Source organism: Sus scrofa, chromosome 9 (assembly GCF_000003025.6).
Source record: "Sus scrofa isolate TJ Tabasco breed Duroc chromosome 9, Sscrofa11.1, whole genome shotgun sequence".
NCBI classification, from domain to species: Eukaryota; Metazoa; Chordata; class Mammalia; order Artiodactyla; family Suidae; genus Sus; species Sus scrofa.
In genome coordinates this window covers 131,016,892-131,034,991 of record NC_010451.4, presented here as the reverse complement: position 1 = coordinate 131,034,991, position 18,100 = coordinate 131,016,892, and the positions used below count along the sequence as shown (strand labels likewise).

Genomic DNA, 18,100 nt, shown 5'->3' with positions numbered 1-18,100 from the left:
TTTTTAGCAATAAAGTTTTTTTAAGTAATATATGTACAATTTTTTAAACATAATGCTATTGCACAGTTAATAGACTATAGCGTAAACGTAACGTTTAGATGCATTGAGGAAACAAAAAAATTCATGTTTTGCTTTAGTGCAATATTCACTTTATTATGGTGATCTGGCACCAAACCCACAATATCTCTAAGCCGTACATCAACAAAGTTTTATAATTATTGCTTTATGCGATTGACATGTAAAGCAGAAGAATAAGAGTTATAAATAAAAATACATTTATACTGTCTTTTATATTTACCTATGTAATTATCTTTATCCATATTCTTTATTTCTTCCTATGGATTGAGGTTATATATATATGTCCTTTCATTTCATCCCAAAGAATTCTCTTTAGTATTTCTCATAGTGTGAGTCTGTTGGTGATAAAATCTCTCAGTATTTATTTGATTATCTGGGAATGTCGTAATTTCCCCTTCATTTTTGAAGGAGAGTTTTTCTGGGTATAGAATTCTTGGCTAACTGCCTTTTTTCTTTCAACACTTTGAAAGTATTATCCAATTTATTTTCAGGTGTCCATGGTTTTCTTGTGATAAGTCAGTTATTAATTTTATTTAAGATCTGATGTATAGGATAAGCTATTTTTCTCTTGCTGCTTTGAAAATTTTCTCTTTAACTTTTGTCAATTTGATGATGGTATACCTAAATATGGATCTCTTTGACTTTATTCTACTTGAAGTTCATTGAGCCACAATTAGGAGTTCATTGTGGAAAAAAAAAAGTTCATTGTATAAATTAATATTTTTCATAAATTTTGAGTCTTTTAGCTATTCGAGTAATTTTTTCTTCCTCTTTCTCCTCTCCTTCTGAGGCTCCCCTTATGTATGTGCTGTTATGATTGATGATTTCCCACAGGTCTCTGAAGCGTTTATTTTGTCCTCAGTCTTTTGCACCTCTAACAAGACTGTCTCGAATGACCCATCTTTATTCTGCTAGCTCAAATTGTTTTCCATTGTTTTTCTGGGAAAGCAAGTTTACTGAAGTCCTCACTCAGAAGTCCATCTCTGAAGCATGTCTTAGTTGAGACTGAGGGAGGGATAGTCTTCCTGCCCTAATGCCATCGTGTGACAGGTCATACTTCAGAATTTTTAGAAACACTTATATAAATAGGACCAATTCTTCCATTAAACCTTCCAAGACTAATTCTATCAAGCCCTTACTGCTTTATTCAAACATCTCCTCAAATATATGGCTTTAACATGATATCTAAAGTTCACTCAGTTGAATCACATTGGCACTGTCTTACTTGATACTTCGGTAATTAGAACTCTTTAGCTAGGACTCTGGGTAGAGCATCTTATACCTCTTTTGCTGTATTATGAAAATACAAAGATTCCACTATAGCTCTAAAATACTCTTAATGTGTGTTTAGTGTTTCTTCTGCACATGTTCCTATATAGCTAGTCTTTATGATTATTGGTTTTTTACTACATGCATTAGGTTTTTATTTTTGTTTCCCAAAATGTCTAATTAAAAGGCTCTGATAAGGGAGTTCCCACCATTGTGTAGTTCAGTGGATTATGAACCCAACTAGTATCCATGAGGGTGTAGGTTTAATCCCTGGCCTTGCTCAGTGGGTTAAGAATCTGGCATTGCCATGAGCTATGGTGTAGGTCACAGATGTGGCTCAGATCCTCTTTTGCTCTGGCTGTGGCATAGGCCAGTAGCTGCAGCTCCAATTCAACACCTAGCCTGGGAACTTCCATATGCCAAAAGTGCAGCCCTAAAAAGAAAAAAAAAAATGCTTTGAGAAGACTCATATGACACCTTCAGTTTACAGATATTTTCTTTTTTTTAAAGTTTTTTTTTAATTACTCAGTGAATTTATTACATTTATAGTTATACAATGATCGTCACAATCCAGTTTTATAGTATTTCCATCTCACACCCCCAGCGCATCCCCTCACCCCCCAACCCATCTCCTTTGGAAACTGTAAGTTTTTCAAATATTTTTGTATTTTTAAAATAAGCAAAGCTCTGAGTGAAAAAGTAAAAGTCACCCTTGCCCAAAGCTTCAACTATGACTTTAATGTTTTCTTATTGAGGTATAGTTGATCTACAATATTAGTTTCAGGCTGTACAACATAGTGATTCAAAATTTTTATAATCATAATCCATTATAGTTATTGTAAAATATTGGCTGTATTTCCTGTAATGTACAGTATATCCTTCTAGCTTATTTATTTTACACATAGTAGTTTATGCGTCCTAATCCCCTACTCTGTCTTGTCCTCCCCCTCTTCCTTCTCCCCACTGGTAACCACTAGTTCTCTGTATCTGTGAGTCTGCTTCTTTTTTGTTACATTCACTGGTCTGTTTATTTTTTCAATTCCGCATATAAGTTATATGATATTTGTCTTTCACTGTCTGACTTAGCATAGTACCCTCTAAGTCTGTCTATGTTGTTGCAAATGGCAAAATTTCATTCTTTTTTTATGGTTGAATAAGTATTCTTATGTGTGTGTATGTGTGTACATACCACATCTTTTTTAATCTGTCCATCTGTTGGACACTTAGGTTGCTTCCTTATCTTGACTATTGTAAATAATGCTGCTGTGAATATTAGGGTGCATGTATCTTTTCAAATTAGTGTTTTTGTTTTCTTTGGATATATACCCAGGGGCAGAATTGGGGGTCACATGGTAGTTCTATTTTTAAATTTTTCAGAAACCTTCATACTGTTCTCCACAGTGGTTGCACCAATTTACATTCCCACCAGCAGTGTACGAGGGTTCCTTTTTCTCCATATCCTCACCAGTATTTGTTATTTGTGGTCATTTTGATGATAACCATTCTGACAGGATGACTCTCCTATTTCTTAGGTAGTATTAGTGACCTAAAATGTGTAGGCCAGCACAATGAAGTGTTCTAGTAAATTGAATGTATTTGCCTACATATGACCAACAGTATTCACTTATAAGATTGCAATGGACATCGAGGTACATGTATTGCTTTGAACTAGAATTTTTGCTAAAGCACTAAACTAATTAGCTAATTTTATTGTTTATCTAATTATGTATACATCATCTTATTTAATCCCCATAGTAACACTTTAAAGTAGGTATTGTTCATACTTTATAGGTAAGCTTAGATGAAGCTAAAATGGATTAAGAATCCTGCCCGAGGTTATACAAAAAGTAAGTGGCAGAATAAGGTTTCCAAAAAAAAAAAAAACTGTTATTCCATAGTCCCTGCTTTCCATTATTAAAAACTTTACTGCCTCTCCTAGATATTATTGTCTATGACTCTAAAACAGATATATACAAATTCTTATAAAGTTTAACTTACGCTTTTTTAGTATCATTAAACACTAGTGAATAAAATCTCTCAAATTATTCCAGTAGCTATCACTTTTTCTTTTCAGCCCTCATAATGAATTTTTAAAGGTATAGTTATACAGGTACAGATGTGCCTTAGTTAAATGGAATAAAAGTTTGTATATCACATTGTAAGAAGATATGAATTATTGGGAATTCCCGCTGTGGAACAGTGGGTTAAGTATCTGGCATTGCTGCGTGGTGTAGGTCACAGCTACAGCTCACATTTGATTCCTGGCCCAGGAACTTCCATGTGCCCCAGGTACAGTAGAAAAGAAAAGAAAAGCAAGAAAAAAAAAAAAAAAAAAAGAAGATACAAGAAATTATCATCATTACAAAGTATGGTGAAATGAAGATGATTCTGGTGACAGACTCTGCTCAAATCCCAGTTTCATACTTTTCTACAGAAATGGTGTTAGTTAAGCTGCATGATTTCTCTGCATCCTCCTTGATGAAACTGTCATAAAACAGAGTTGTGTAAGAATTGAATGTGATAATGTATGCACAGAACTTAGCACCGTTTTGTAAACTACACTGTTTGCTTTTCTTCTTCCGTTTTCCTAAAAGATAACTACTTTTGAGGAGTTCCCGTTGTGGCACAGTGGAAATGAATCCGACTAGGAACCATGAGGTTGCGGGTTTGATCCCTGGCCTTGCTCAGTGGGTTAAGGATCCGGCATTGCCGTGAGCTGAGGTGTAGGTTGCAGACGGGGCTCGGATCCTGCGTTGCTGTGGCTCTGGCATAGGCCGGCGGCTACAGCTCCCATTAGACGCCTAGCCTGGGAACCTCCGTATGCCGCGCCAGGGGCCCAAGAAGTGGCAAAAAGACAAAAAAGAAAAAAAAAGATACTACTTTTGAGATTTATGAAGTGTATACTTTTTCTTACCATTACCTCTGTGCTAATGCCTTTAAGTGACACCCTTGGTTCCCTCTTTTGTAGCTAGTTTATTGATTTTTTAGAATGAACAATATTGAAATTAATTAGTAAGTGTCTTTTCTTCCCCACTTCCTTCCTCTCTAGCATCTGATGTAAGGTAATAGCCTTTACTCTCATAGTAAATACATATATGGCAACTTGAAGCTTCTTCTACTTCCCATATTCTTTTTCCTTCCCTCCAACTCCATATTTTTGATAGTTGTGTTAATATTTACAATTAGAACAGGTAACTAATTTTATACTATCCTGTCACCATTTTGGCATAAAGTCATTAGTTCTACAGGTAATATTTACTATCAATCCTATATCAAGGTGTCTCTGATCATTTCTTGGTTATTTGAAGCTCATTCTTTAGTAGAAGAGCTCGTAGGAACATTATTTCCTGAGTTCTTGCATGTTTCATAGCAGTTTGCTTCTAGCGTTTATATTTAGAGATCAACTTTAATTGATGTTCAACTTCTTAATTTCTTTAAATACCTTAAATCTGTTACTCTATTCCATTCTTCGTGCTCTCAGTCTGATTTTTTTTCTCCTTATATTCCTGTTATTTTTGCTTGAATGCCCAAAGGATGTTTTTCCTTTAATGTCCAATTGTTTTCATTAGTATATAGGTAAATGTTGATTTTTCCAGGTCAGTTTCACTAGTTGAATAGTATTCTTTCACTATAAAAGCTCACTTTTATTTCTGGAAAGTTTTCTTCAATAATACTGTTTAGTGTTTCTTTTGTTCCACCACTTTGTTTTTCTTCTTAGGGAATACCTGCTATTAATATGTTGGCTCTTGTTTGCTTCTATCTGTATATCTCACTTGGCCTTGAAATCTTTTTTTAAAAATCTCTTTCTGCATTCTGTTGGATTGTTTTTAATTTTTTTTCTATCCTCTTTTTTATTATTCCATTACTCTTGTTGAAAAGCAGACTGACAGAATAAATATTTAGTTTTTCCATGAGACAGCAGGGGAAGGGAATGGGAGTTAGATTAGCTAACCAGCAATGCCTGCCACAGGCTTGAATCACTGACGGCACGAGTCTGTCCTGAATAAAATGAAAAATGATAGATTTGTTAATGACGGTAGAATGGACAGCATCAGCTATTTTGTACCTAATTCCTGGGAGATAGAGAGGAACCTTGTCAATGGGTATTAGTTATTACTTCAAATTATGTTGTTGATTTTTTATTTTGCCAGGACTTGTATTTTTAGTGCCACTTCATTTTATTTTTATTATAAAAGACAAGAGAAATTAATTTATATTCTAAACTATTTTGGACATTCTAAAGCAGTAGTCAGCCTCATTGTTTATTCACTGTGTCTAGCACCTATATATCTAAATAAAATGGAAGAGGAAATTTAGAATTAGTGTAAACCGATAAGTTTTAAGATTTATCAGCACATTAGAGCTTACAGAATTAGAAAATCTTAAGTGGTAAACTGTTCTTTAATAGCACTGTGTATAGTTCATCTGAAATTTCATGCCATAGTTGTGTAAAATTAATGATACTATGTTTAATAATGCAAAGGTTTTAAAAGCATGAAATTCTCATTAGCTGTTAAGTTATATATTTTTTAATCACATGCAGTTGGTTAACCTAAAAGAAATCTCCTCAGTCTTTGAATTTTTTTTTGGCGGGAGTGTGTCACATGAAGGTTCCCAGGCTAGGAGTCTAATTGAAGCTACAGCTGCCGGACTGTGCCACAGCCACAGCAACGCAGGATCCGAGCCACGTCTGTGACACAGCACAGCTCATGGCAACGCTGGATCCTTAATCCACTGAGTGAGGCCAGGGATTGAACTCTCAACCTCATGGTTACTAGTCAGATTCATTTCCACTGTGCCACAACAGGAACTCCAGTCTTTGAACTTTTAAAAACAGTTTTTCCATTAAGATGTTTTTATATGCCTTTGGGAATAAACAGTAAAAGTTCAGCCATATAAATAACATGCTTTCTATTTTTCACTGGTCTGATTTGAAGTTTCACGTAAATTCTCTGAAACTAGTTCTTAACATTTTAGGAGATGGTGAGGTACTTTCAAAATATGATTTTTTTAAAAAAATGTGTTTTCTCTCAAGACAGATTTATAGATACAGACAAGAAATAATTATTCCATGGTCCCCTGATTAAAAGGCTCTGCCCTGGATATATATATTTATAGTTAAAAATCTGTTTAATAACTAAACTTTGACAGACAGTTCTTAAATTTGTCACATGGTCTGCTAAATACTGTGATAGGATTTGATAGGATTTGTCAGTGTATTGTAGCTACATCATTATTTAATAATACATTTTTTAGAATAGAATGTTACTTCTCTTCTGGCAAATAAAGTTAGAGTGTAGCACTGAGGAAATTTTACCTTTAGCTTATCAAGTCTTTGATGTTAGAAATTAGTTTGATAGGGTAAAAAAAGCATTCAGTTAAGGGAGTAATAACAAGTAATTTCAAAAACTTCTCAAATTTTTGTTTCTTCAACTTTTTTGAGAATTTTCTAAAAATGTGCTAATTTATAATTTCTCTCTTTTCCTTTTTTTTCTCACTGTAATGGAAATACTAATGAGCAATGGAATAATGGAATAAAGAAACATAGAAGAAAAGAACAAAAGACCATTTGAGTACTAGGGAATTGGTCATAGCTTCTAACTTACTAAGTATTACATGATAATTATTAATGTACAACAGTTATAAGTAATTTTAAAATTTCTTTCCCAAGTATTACTGCTTTATATTTATTGAAGACCAACAAGACAGTAATTTTCTGTATACCTACTCTTAGATAATTAGGCATGGCTGCTATACTAGCCTGGAGTTCAGGCAGATTAGTATTTTTCTTTTATCAATTATTTTCTTTATTAGCACAGATAATTAATATACAATTATGTAGGATACCGGATAGAACGTAGACCCTTTTAGAATAACCTGATTTTAATGACCAGAGGCTCTTCTTTATTGATTTATATAATTAGAAATTTAAACCAGGGACATACATATTTTATAACACACACCTTTACACTCAGATAGCTCCTGACTAGATACTCTGTCACAAATATTTGCATGTTCTAAGGGCCCAAACTTATAGGGACCATAGCCTAATGCACTAACACTCACAGCAATAGAAAGGGGCATCTTTTATCCTCATGTTAGTATGAGAACATTTTTATTACTTTGACCTTTTTGATTGTAAATAGTTATTTGTTACTATCTTTTTAATTATTATGGTTAAAAGAGCAGGGGGAAAATAGGCTGATCATAGTTAAGCTATTTAAGTTTCATGCAGAATATTCCTATTTTTAAAAAGATTGCAGAGGCAAAAAAGATTCATATAGAGCTAAGACTTTGTTAGTGTTTTCAGTGTCCCAGGCAATGTTCTAGGCTCTTAATATATCTCATGTAGTTTAGTATATGTTAGTTCTTATATAACTTTTTTCAAGTATTGAATCAATTTTTAAAACCCCGGTTAAATTAGCTCCCTCTTAATAGAGGTTGGAAAACATTCAGTCACTGTACTCCTTGAGAAAGAGCCTCTTGTGTATTTGCAGATAGTTATAGTTACTTTGAGGTCTTTGCCTTTCTAGGCCAAGCATTTCTAGTCCTTAAGCTTTTTGTAAAGGTCTTATTTTCAAATATTTTAATGATCTATACTGTTTTGGTCATACCTTCCAAAATCTTTTATTGGTAAAGACCAGAATTTTTATGTTTTATTTTAACTGCTACAAAAGACACAGTCAGTAGTGAGTAGAATGGTAAGATTACCCTTCATTCCTTATACTTTTTAGTTCTCTTTCATCTAAAAGGCAGTTTGTTTGTTTGTCTGTCTGTTTATAGAAGTAGGAGGACCAGCTGTACATTGAACATACATGAAGTTTGTCATTTTATTAGAGAAGTAAACCCATTGCTGAAAGTGTCTTATTGTTCTTCACAGCACTGTTTCTTGGGTTCTTGGAGCAAATTATTTCTTCATATAGAAGAATATAGAGAAACTTTAATACAGAAATATAGCCTCTCAACTACTGTGGTTTTCATTCAACAAATATTTATCGAGTGTCTGTTGTTTTCCAGGAATTATTCTTAATATTTTGGGTAAAGTGTTAAACTAATATGCAAACTGTCTTATATTCTAGGGGGAAAGAATAAATAATACTATGTCAGGGTGTGATAAATACAAGAAAAAAAGCAATGCAGGTTAAAGGGTATGGCAAGAGTGACAGTAGGGACAGGGTGCAGTTTTACGGAAGAGTAGTCTTAGTTGTGCCATATTGAAGATTTTTAGCTCTGTAGATGACTAGTGTTTGTTCTGCCTTTGGGATTATTCAACATGTATTTAGATAACCTTTTGTCATCATTTCTTCAGTGGTGCTAAGTTGGTTGCATAAAAGTAGTTTGCTGTTAATCTTTTTTTTTTTTTTTTTTTAGGGCTGCACCTGTGGCATATGGAGGTTCCAGGCTAGGGCTTGAATTGGAACTGCAGCTGCCAACCTTTGCCACAGCAACATCAGATCTGAGCCACGTCTGCAGCCTACACCACAGCTCATGGCACTGCCAGATCCTTTAATCCACTGAGCGAGCCAGGGGTTGAACCAGCATCCTCATGGATACTAGTTGGATTCTTAACTTTGCTGAGCCACAGCAGGAACTCCAGTTTGCTGCTAATCTTGACTGGTCACTTAATTCACTGTATCAGGTAAATGATGCAGATGAAAACTATGTAAGAAATAATATGTCATACTTGTGATAGGCGCAGGTTTCAGCTATATGTGTCATTTAGAGGATTCATTTTAATTTGGAACTTGGTGTCATGTAAGTCTCCCAAAAGACATGCTATTACTCTTAAAACTAAAAAACCATAAGCCCTGCATTTCTGATACAGGTCTTAAGAGATAGAGTATATCAGCTAATGCATGCCATACTTGACGCAGGTTTGGCTTGGTCCCACCGTTTCATGGCTTTTAACTTGGGATCTGTGTGAAGATTCTGAGTTTCTGATTTCATACCCACCAGCCTATACCCTTTATAAGACAAGTTCTACCTTTCTTATAAAAGCCCTCCTCTTCCTTCTTGACTGATCATCTCTGATGCAGGGCTCAAGTTGTATGTCGTCCTTAAATCATTTCCTATTGACCTTATTCCACAGTGATATAACCCCTTTCTGAATGTCTCCTGCTCTCATAGTTTATGCCGTATAATTTTTATGTGTATGCAGTTTTACATGTGTTTATTTGTGCCTTAGCTCCCTAACAAGTGAATGAACTTCTTGGAGCTTTAAGGTGCCTAATGTCTGTTGACCTTGAGCATAGCTAAAGGAAAACTTGTTTCTTCTACCCCCAACACTTCTGGCTTCAAATATATAGATTTTTCACAAGAAATTCTCGGATTCTCTGTGAACACCAACTGGGTGTACTACAGTTTATTCATTTCTGACACTAACTTCCCAGAGTCAGCAAGGAGCGCACAGGTTACAGGCTCATCCAGCAAGACTGCTCTTCACCACAGACAGCATTCATGAGCCTGGGCCTGCCATACTCCTGACTAACTGGCTATAAATCTGGGTTTACCATGAGCTACTCTTTGGGTTCAGTAGTTTGCTACAGCTCACAGACCCAGGGAAACTTTTTTTTTTTTTTTTTTTGTCGTTTCTAGGGTGACATATGGAGGTTCCCAGACTAGGGGTCTCATCAGAGACATAGCTGCCGGCCTACACCACAGCCACAGCAGTGTGGGATCTGAGCTGTGTCTGCAACCTACACCACAGCTCACGGCAATGCTGGATCCTTAACCCACTGAGCGAGGCCAGGGATTGAACCTTCAGCTTCAGGGTTCCTAGTCAGATTCGTTAACCACTGAGCCACAACGGGAACTCCAACCCAGGGAAACTCTTTACTTACTGTTACCAGTTTATTATAAAGGATGCAAGTCAGCAACAGCCAAGTAGAAGAGATGCATAGAATAAGGTGTGGAGAAGTGGCTCAGATTCCCCTGTACCACCCTCTCACCTCCTTGATGTGTTCACCAGTCCAGAAGGTCTCCACACCCCTTTGTTGAGGATTTTTTTTTGGATAGTTCCATTAGGTAGTCATGTTTAAACTGCTGATTAAACTGTCTCCAGCCCTTACTCTCTTCCTGGAGCATGAGGGGTTGGGACTGAACTTTCTAACCCTCTAATCCTTTGGTTGGTTCCTTTGATAACTCATTTGCATGGTCCACAGTCACCTTAATAGTATAAACTCAGATATGGTTGAAAGAGTAACAAAAGATTTTTCTCTCACTCAGTCACTCAGGAAATTCCAAAGGTTTAGGAGCCCTGTGCCAGTAACCAGGGATGAAGACCAAGTATAGATTTCTAATTTTACCACGATATCACAGTAGCCCAGTATTAGAGATGAAAAGAGGCGCTACTCAAGTTGTGCCAGTGAAACTGCATAGCAGTTCACAAGAATGTACGCTTTACAGGACTCTGTGGTAACTTCTATGTATCTTTTTTTTTCTTTTCTTTTTTGCCCCTCTCCACAACCCTGCGTATGGAATTCCCAGGCCAGGGATCAGATCCAAGCCACAGTAGCCACCTACACCACATCTGTGGCAACACCAGATCTGATAACCCACTGTGCTGCAGAGACACTGCCCTTCCTATTTTGCTGTAGCAGGAACTCCAACTTTCATATATCTTTTTGTATGTGTTATCCCAAAGCAAAATTATCTATATAGCTAGAAACTTACTTTTAAACAGAAAAATATCAACCTCTATTATTTCTTATTATATCATTAATTCATACTTAATATACTTAAATGTTAAGTTGGATAATAATAGACTAGATAAGCATTAGTCTTTTTTTGCACGGTTGGACAAAGATGCATCAAACAGAAGTATTTAGTCAGATCCCCAAATTGTTGTTAGCCGTAGCATTTTTTTTTTTTTTTGGGTCTTTTTTTTTTTTTTGCCTTTTCTAGGGCCAATCCTGCGGCATATGGAGGTTCCCAGGCTAGGAGGCGAATCAGAGCTTTAGCCACCGGCCTACACCAGAGCCACAGCAATGCAGGATCCGAGCTGTGTCTGCGACCTACACCACAGCTCACGGCAACGCCAGATCCTTAACCCACTGAGCGAGGCCAGGGATTGAACCTGCAACTTCAGGGTTCCTAGTCAGATTCGTTAACCACTGAGCCACGATGGGAACTCCAGCCTTAGCATATTAATGAACTCATATCAGTAAAAATTTGCTATTCTGTGGTGAATGATAGGGCCCAGATGTTAGTGCTTTTTGTATATTGTGAAGGCTGTAAATTTAGTGTAGACACCCCCCACCCCTCAATATGTGGGCTGACTGGCTGCCCAAATGCTATTGAATGACTTGTTTTTACTTGGGGATCTAATCTTCCTTACTAACTTCTGGGGTGTCTGCTTGAGATGTTTTAATAGCCAATAAATTAAGGCACATTTTGTGCTAAACTCTGGCCTTTGGAAGTTCCCATTGTGGCTCAGCAGGTTATGAACCTGACCTAGTATCCTTGGGGATGTGGGTTTGATCCCTGGCCTCCTCACTCAGTGGGTTAAGGATCCGGTGTTGCTGTGAGCTGTGGTGTAGGTCAAAGATGTGGCTTGGATACCACATTGCTGTGGCTATGGTGTAGGCCAGCAGCTACAGCTCCAATGTGACCCCTGGCCTGGGAACTTCCATATGCTGCAGGTGCGACTCTAAAAAAAAAAAGCAAAAAAAAAAAAAAAAAAAAAAAAACCTCTTGCCTTTTATAGCTACTAGATTACCATAGGAAAAAACTGCTGTTTTTGCCTTTCTTCTTGAAAGGTTGGGATGTAGCTGTTGTGTAGGTAAGTTGAACTAAACATTACTTTTAATTCTGATTTGTGGTGGCAAGTGAACATTTTGCTATTACAATAGCCCCCCCACCCCCCTCATCCGTGGTTTTGCTTTCTGCAGTTTGTAACCAGGGGTCAGCCACAACTCGAAAAAATTACAGAAATAAGCAATTTTAAGCTTTAAATTGTGTGCCATTCTGAGTAGCAAGTTGACATCTTCCGCAGTCCTGTCAGTGATATGAATCATTTCTTTGTCCAGCATATCCCACCCATCAGTCACTTAGTAGCTGCCACTGTTACCAAATCAACTGTCATGGTGTCTCAGTGCTTGTGTTCAAGTGATCCTTATTTTACTGAATAACAGCCCCAAAGCGTGAGAGTGGTGATGCTAGCAATTAAGATCTGCCAAAGAGAAGCTGTAAAGTGCTTCCTTTAAGTGAAAAGGTGGAAGTTCTCAATAAGGAAAGAAAAAAGCGAAAAAGCTTATGTTGAGGTTAAGATCTATGGTAAGAATGAACCTTTTATCTGTGAAATTGTGAAGGAAGAAAACACGCTGATTTTGCTGTCACACCTCCAACTGCGAAAGTTAAGGCCAAATTGCATGATAAGTGCTTAGTTAAGATGGAAAGGATGTTAAATTTGAACTGAAAATAGAGTGCAGTGCCACCCTAGGTTTCAGGCATCCAGTTGGGGTCTTAGGACATAATCCCCATGGATAAGTGGGAACTACTCTATTTTTAAGATACTTTTTTTCTTCTGGCTGTGCTGCAGCATGCAAAATTTCTTGCCAGAGATTGAACCCAAGCCACAGCAGTGACAATGAAGAATCCTTAATCACTTGGCCACCAGGGAACTCCAGCATTTTTTAAGTAGAAAGCTTGTTATGACTTTTAGTTTATTCACTGTTTTGAACTGACATTCCTTCCTGAGCCCGGTGCTTATATGATTTGGCTCATTCTTCCCCAAGTGTGGATAAGATATCCCGGTTTCAATTTACTTTTTCCCACTAGTTGGAGTGCAAAATATTTTCTAAATTAAATATTTTATAGGTATTATCTTTGTTTTCTGGTTCCTATGTAAGTTTACATTTTCAATGAATGATTCAGAGTAATAAATAAATCGCAAAATTTATCAGCTTAGGAGACCAAATTCTAAGTATATATTTAGTTTTTGGTTTTGTTTTGTTTTTTTTTAACACTGTCCCAACTCATCTCTTTTTTTTTTGCCTTTTCTAGGGCTGCTTCTGTGGCACATGGAGGTTCCCAGGCTAGGGGTCGAATCAGAGCTGTAGCCACCGGCCTACACCAGAGCCACAGCAACACGGGATCCGAACCACATCTGCGACCTACACCACAGCCCATGGCAACGCCAGATCCTTAACCCACTGAGCAAGGCCAGGGGTCGAACCCTCAACCTCATAGTTCTTAGTCGGATCTGTTAACCACTGAGCCACACCAGGAACTCCTCATCTCATTTTTAGTGAGATCTGAAATCTCCTTATTAAGTTGGTAAGGGAGATGTGGTTTGGGTATGAAGTGACTTAAGAGTAAGATTTTATAGGCTTTTATTTTCTCTTATAGTTGGTGTATGAATTCTTCTTAAGATTTTTGGAGAGCCCTGATTTCCAGCCTAGCATTGCCAAGCGATACATTGATCAGAAATTTGTACAACAGGTAAAGAATTCTTATGTCTTAAATTTTCTTATATTCATCTTAGCAATGATTTATTTGTGATTAAAATAGTCTTTCAAAACGTGAATGATTTCAATTTAAAAGCACTTAATATTCTTGCCAGACAATTAGAGTAAAAGTAAAGTAGCTTTGAGTGTAAAGAGTATTTTTAATCAAAGGTAGCTTCTATTAAAGTCAGTCAGATTATCCTGTCCAGTCCTAAATTCTCATCCTTGTTTTATGAAGACCAGAAAAAGCAAGCCTTTCTGGAATATCTGAGAAAATGTGGTATAACCATGCAGTCCAAGGGCAAACCTTTTAAAAATTTTTTAAGTCTTTGAAATAGACATGTGTTCTAAGCATTGTGACTTTGAAATGACAGGGGAAAATAGAAATGGAACCTTTGCTAGAAGTTTGGGGTTTATGCTCCCCCCCACCCCACCCCCACTGCACCTTAGGTATTCTTGCCGCCCAGTTCCTAAACCACAGATCTTTAAGAAGAAAGGGGGATAAAGTTAAACGTATGTGATACCTTCTTTCTTTTTATAAATCGTTTATTAGCTTTGTTTATTAGGGTTTTTGGTGAGCCTAAATACTCAAAATTAATTTCTCAGATGATGTTCATTTTAATATTTATTTTTAAAATCTTTTCAACAATGTAAAGGCCATTTTTTCCTTCTTTTTATGGTCACACCTGCAGCATATGAAAGTTCCTGGGCTAAGGGATGAATCAGAGCTGTAGCTGAGGCCTTCACCACAGCCATGGCAGTACCAGATATAAGCCATAGCTGCAGCATTTGTCGCAGCTTGCTGCAATGCTGGATCTTTAACCTGCCGAGTGAGGCCAGGGATGAAACCTACATCCTCACAGACACTATGTTTGGTCCTTAATTCCCTGAGCCACAATGGGAACTTCTAAAGGTGTTTTTTTAACTATGTGGAATTTGCTGGCCCTAGACAAGTTGTGAAGTAGGCCAAGCCTTTCTGTGTCCATTTTCTCCTTTGGAATACTTAACGGTAAGTAAGGTCTCATTAGGAATTTGATACTGTCCTTTTCTAGAGGAATTAGCTTTTTTTCTTCTTCTTCTTTTTAAGGTTGCACCTGTAGCATGTGGAAGTTCCCAGGCTGGGGGTCAAATTGGAGCTGCAGCTGCTGGCCCACACCACAGCCACAGCAACTCCAGATCCGAGCCGATCTGTAACCTAACACAATCTGAGCTGCATCTGTGACCTACACCACAGCTCATAGCAACGCCAGATCTTTAACCCACTGAGCAAGGCCAGGGATCAAACTGCAACCTCGTGGATACTAGTCGGGTTCCTTACCACTGAGCCACAGCAGGAACTCCTAGAGTAATCAGCACTTAAAGAAAGGTAGAGGATGGGCAGAGGGGAGGTAATGAAGTGCTGAGGCCAGGATTAAAGGTATTACAAGGGCCTTTGCTACCGTCTCCCCACCCGTTTGTGTCTCCTGTGAGGAAGATGACGTGAACATGAGTTCCACATATTTGGAGTTCATTTTTAGTCAATTGTTGTAATTACCCCTGATCTCATATAAGGTATTTTGACTAGTTGCTATAAAGTATTGATAAACAAAGAACATTGTCAAGAATATGTCTTTCAACGATTCAAATAGCTCTCCCCCAATTATGAAGAAATATTAGGTGTGTGTCAACAGTAAAATGTTAATTTCATTTCACTAGCAAGTAAAAATCAGTCAGATTAAATAGTTATTTTGGTCATTGCAAATGAATGCATAATTATTTCCTTCTGTAGCTCTTGTGTGCTCCAAAAGGAATAGAGTATACGAAGGAACTCTGATGATGCCATATTAAAGTGTATTTAAGATAATAGCAGATTGAGTGGAGCAGCTGCTTTAGAGCTTCCTCACTGTAGAGCTTTAGGTCTTTTGGCTGTTGGATTACTCAGCAAGGGGAAGAAGTAGGGGAAACAAGAAAACTGGTAGGTTGGGACCCTTTTCTACCGTCTGCTCTAAATGTCTGAATTATCTGAGAAGTCATGGCCCAGCAATTTGTTTCTAGAAGTTTAAATCACTGCTTTCACAGATCAATTCTATGAGGTATTCTTAATGTGTTGCTTTAATATATAGTACTATGGGAATTCTCAGCTTTTGTATTTTTTAATTATTTGATTAGGTGGTAAGTTTTAAGACTTAGATGTACAGGAGAAAAATCTAAAGTATAAATTTAGACATTCATTATTTGAAGAGAAGAAATCAAGTGCATGATTCCAGGTTATGTTCAAATCGTGGGATTTCAGAAGGAGGAAGCGAGGGATTATTGAGTGCTTTTTATGTGCCAGGCACTGTCCTTATATGCCTTTTTTTTTTTTTTTTTTTTTTTTTTTTTTTTTTTAAGGGTCTTACTCTCAGCATATGGAAGTTGCCAGGCTAGGGGTTGAAACAGAACTGCAGCTGCCATACCACAGCCACAGCAATGCAGGATCCAAGCCACATCTACAGACTACACCACAGTTCACAGCAACGCCAGATCCCTGACCCACCGCGCAGGCCAGGGATTAAACCCGCATCCTCATGGATACTAGTCAGGTTCATTAAATGTTGAGCCATGACGGGAACTCCGGAACTGACTTTTAAATAGAAATCTGTAGTCTCATCTTTTGTTTCAGTATTATTTCATGAATGATTTTCACTGTATTAACATGTATCTACCAATATTTTGCCTACTAAATGTTAATTTTTGAGCTGTTGGCATTGTGACTGCTGGAATATTTAGTGTAAAATCATAAGAAAAGAAGGTTTGTATAAATTTTCCTAGTAAACTAGAAATACACATTCGTGAGTGCATATTTTTTAAACTTCATTTATTTAACAATTTGCAGTCTATAAGCTTAGGATTTTATATGTAATTTTGACATATCAGAAATCTCTTAAATTTCAAATTTTAATTTTAAAAGTAATTTTAAAGTAATTATGAGCCCTGTTTAATAGTCAAGAGTAGGACAGCATTTTAAATTGAGTGGCAAGGCAAAAAAAAAAAAAAAAAAACTCCACATTTTGATTTTTTTTTTTTTTTTTTTTTTTCTTTTTGCCATTTCTTGGGCCACTCCCGCAGCATATGGAGGGTCCCAGGCTAGGGGTCCAATCGGAGCTGTAGCCACCGGCCTACGCCAGAGCCACAGCAACACGGGATCCGAGCCGCGTCTGCAACCTACACCACAGCTCACGGCAACGCCGGACCGTTAACCCACTGAGCAAGGGCAGGGACCGAACCCGCAACCTCATGGTTCCTAGTCGTTAACCACTGCGCCATGACGGGAACTCCAAAACTCCACATTTTGAAATGTTTGTATTATTTATTGTGTGTTGTTTTTCAAAATGAAGTAAAAAAAATACTGAACTTTTCTTTAGCTTCATTATTTAACAAGGATAAAATCAAACTGATTAAGCAGAATCTTTTAAAATTTTTAAAAGATTTTGTGTGTTATCTTAAAATCAAAATTAGAATAGAGTGAAGTTTTAGCTTGATTATTTTTTAAAAGTAATTTCTCAGATTTTTTTTAAAGCTCCTGGAGCTTTTTGATAGTGAAGATCCCAGAGAACGTGACTTCCTGAAGACGGTTCTGCATCGAATTTATGGGAAATTTCTTGGATTAAGAGCATTCATCAGAAAACAAATTAACAACATTTTTCTCAGGTAAATTGGTTGTGTATTCATATATAGCACTCCCCCCTTATTTCCCTTTATTCCGGTTGCTTTAGTTTAATTTTTAATACTGAAATTTATAAACTTACTAGAATTTGTCATTTTTAGCCATTTTTCTGCATGTCATTTTAGCCATTTTTCTGCACATAACTTTTTAGAAATGTGTAACAACCTCCTTCTTATCTAAGTGGATAGTAGTGGTGAAGAAAGTTTGTAATAGATAATACCAGTGTTAATCATGTTTAAAAGGTATTGAGAGGAGAATTTGTCTAGTCATCTATTTGAGCAATTGCTTAAAAATTTTGAATGTAAATACTACTTAAATCAATAGCTCTTGCAAGTACTTTCATTGGCTTTTTTGACAAAGCTAATTTAATTTATATGGGGCCTGTCTTTGACTACTTTATAAATGATAATTCATTAAGTAGTTGCTGCCGATGAGGGGATTTTGCTTTTTAATACCCACATTTCAGGTTTGGTTTGGTTTGTTTTTATTGAAGATCCGGCAGAATTAGACTTGGCGTTTTCCCATTGTAACAATCAGAGATGAGTAATAGCTGCCTCCTCTAGAGCGAGCAGCTTTCCCCAATTCTCTGTCATCTCTCCGGGGTCCACATCCGTCATTTATC

The 18,100-nt window shown here is 36.9% G+C and overlaps 1 protein-coding gene across 1 annotated transcript in view; it reads left to right on the top strand.

The window, feature by feature from the left end:
• The window catches only part of PPP2R5A (protein phosphatase 2 regulatory subunit B'alpha), a 71,901-nt gene that overhangs the window by 40,812 nt on the left and 12,989 nt on the right, over positions 1-18,100 (top strand). The window contains 2 exon segments of the mRNA NM_001100192.1: positions 13,696-13,788; positions 17,332-17,462. Of these exon segments, the coding sequence (NP_001093662.1) occupies positions 13,696-13,788; positions 17,332-17,462 (224 nt within the window).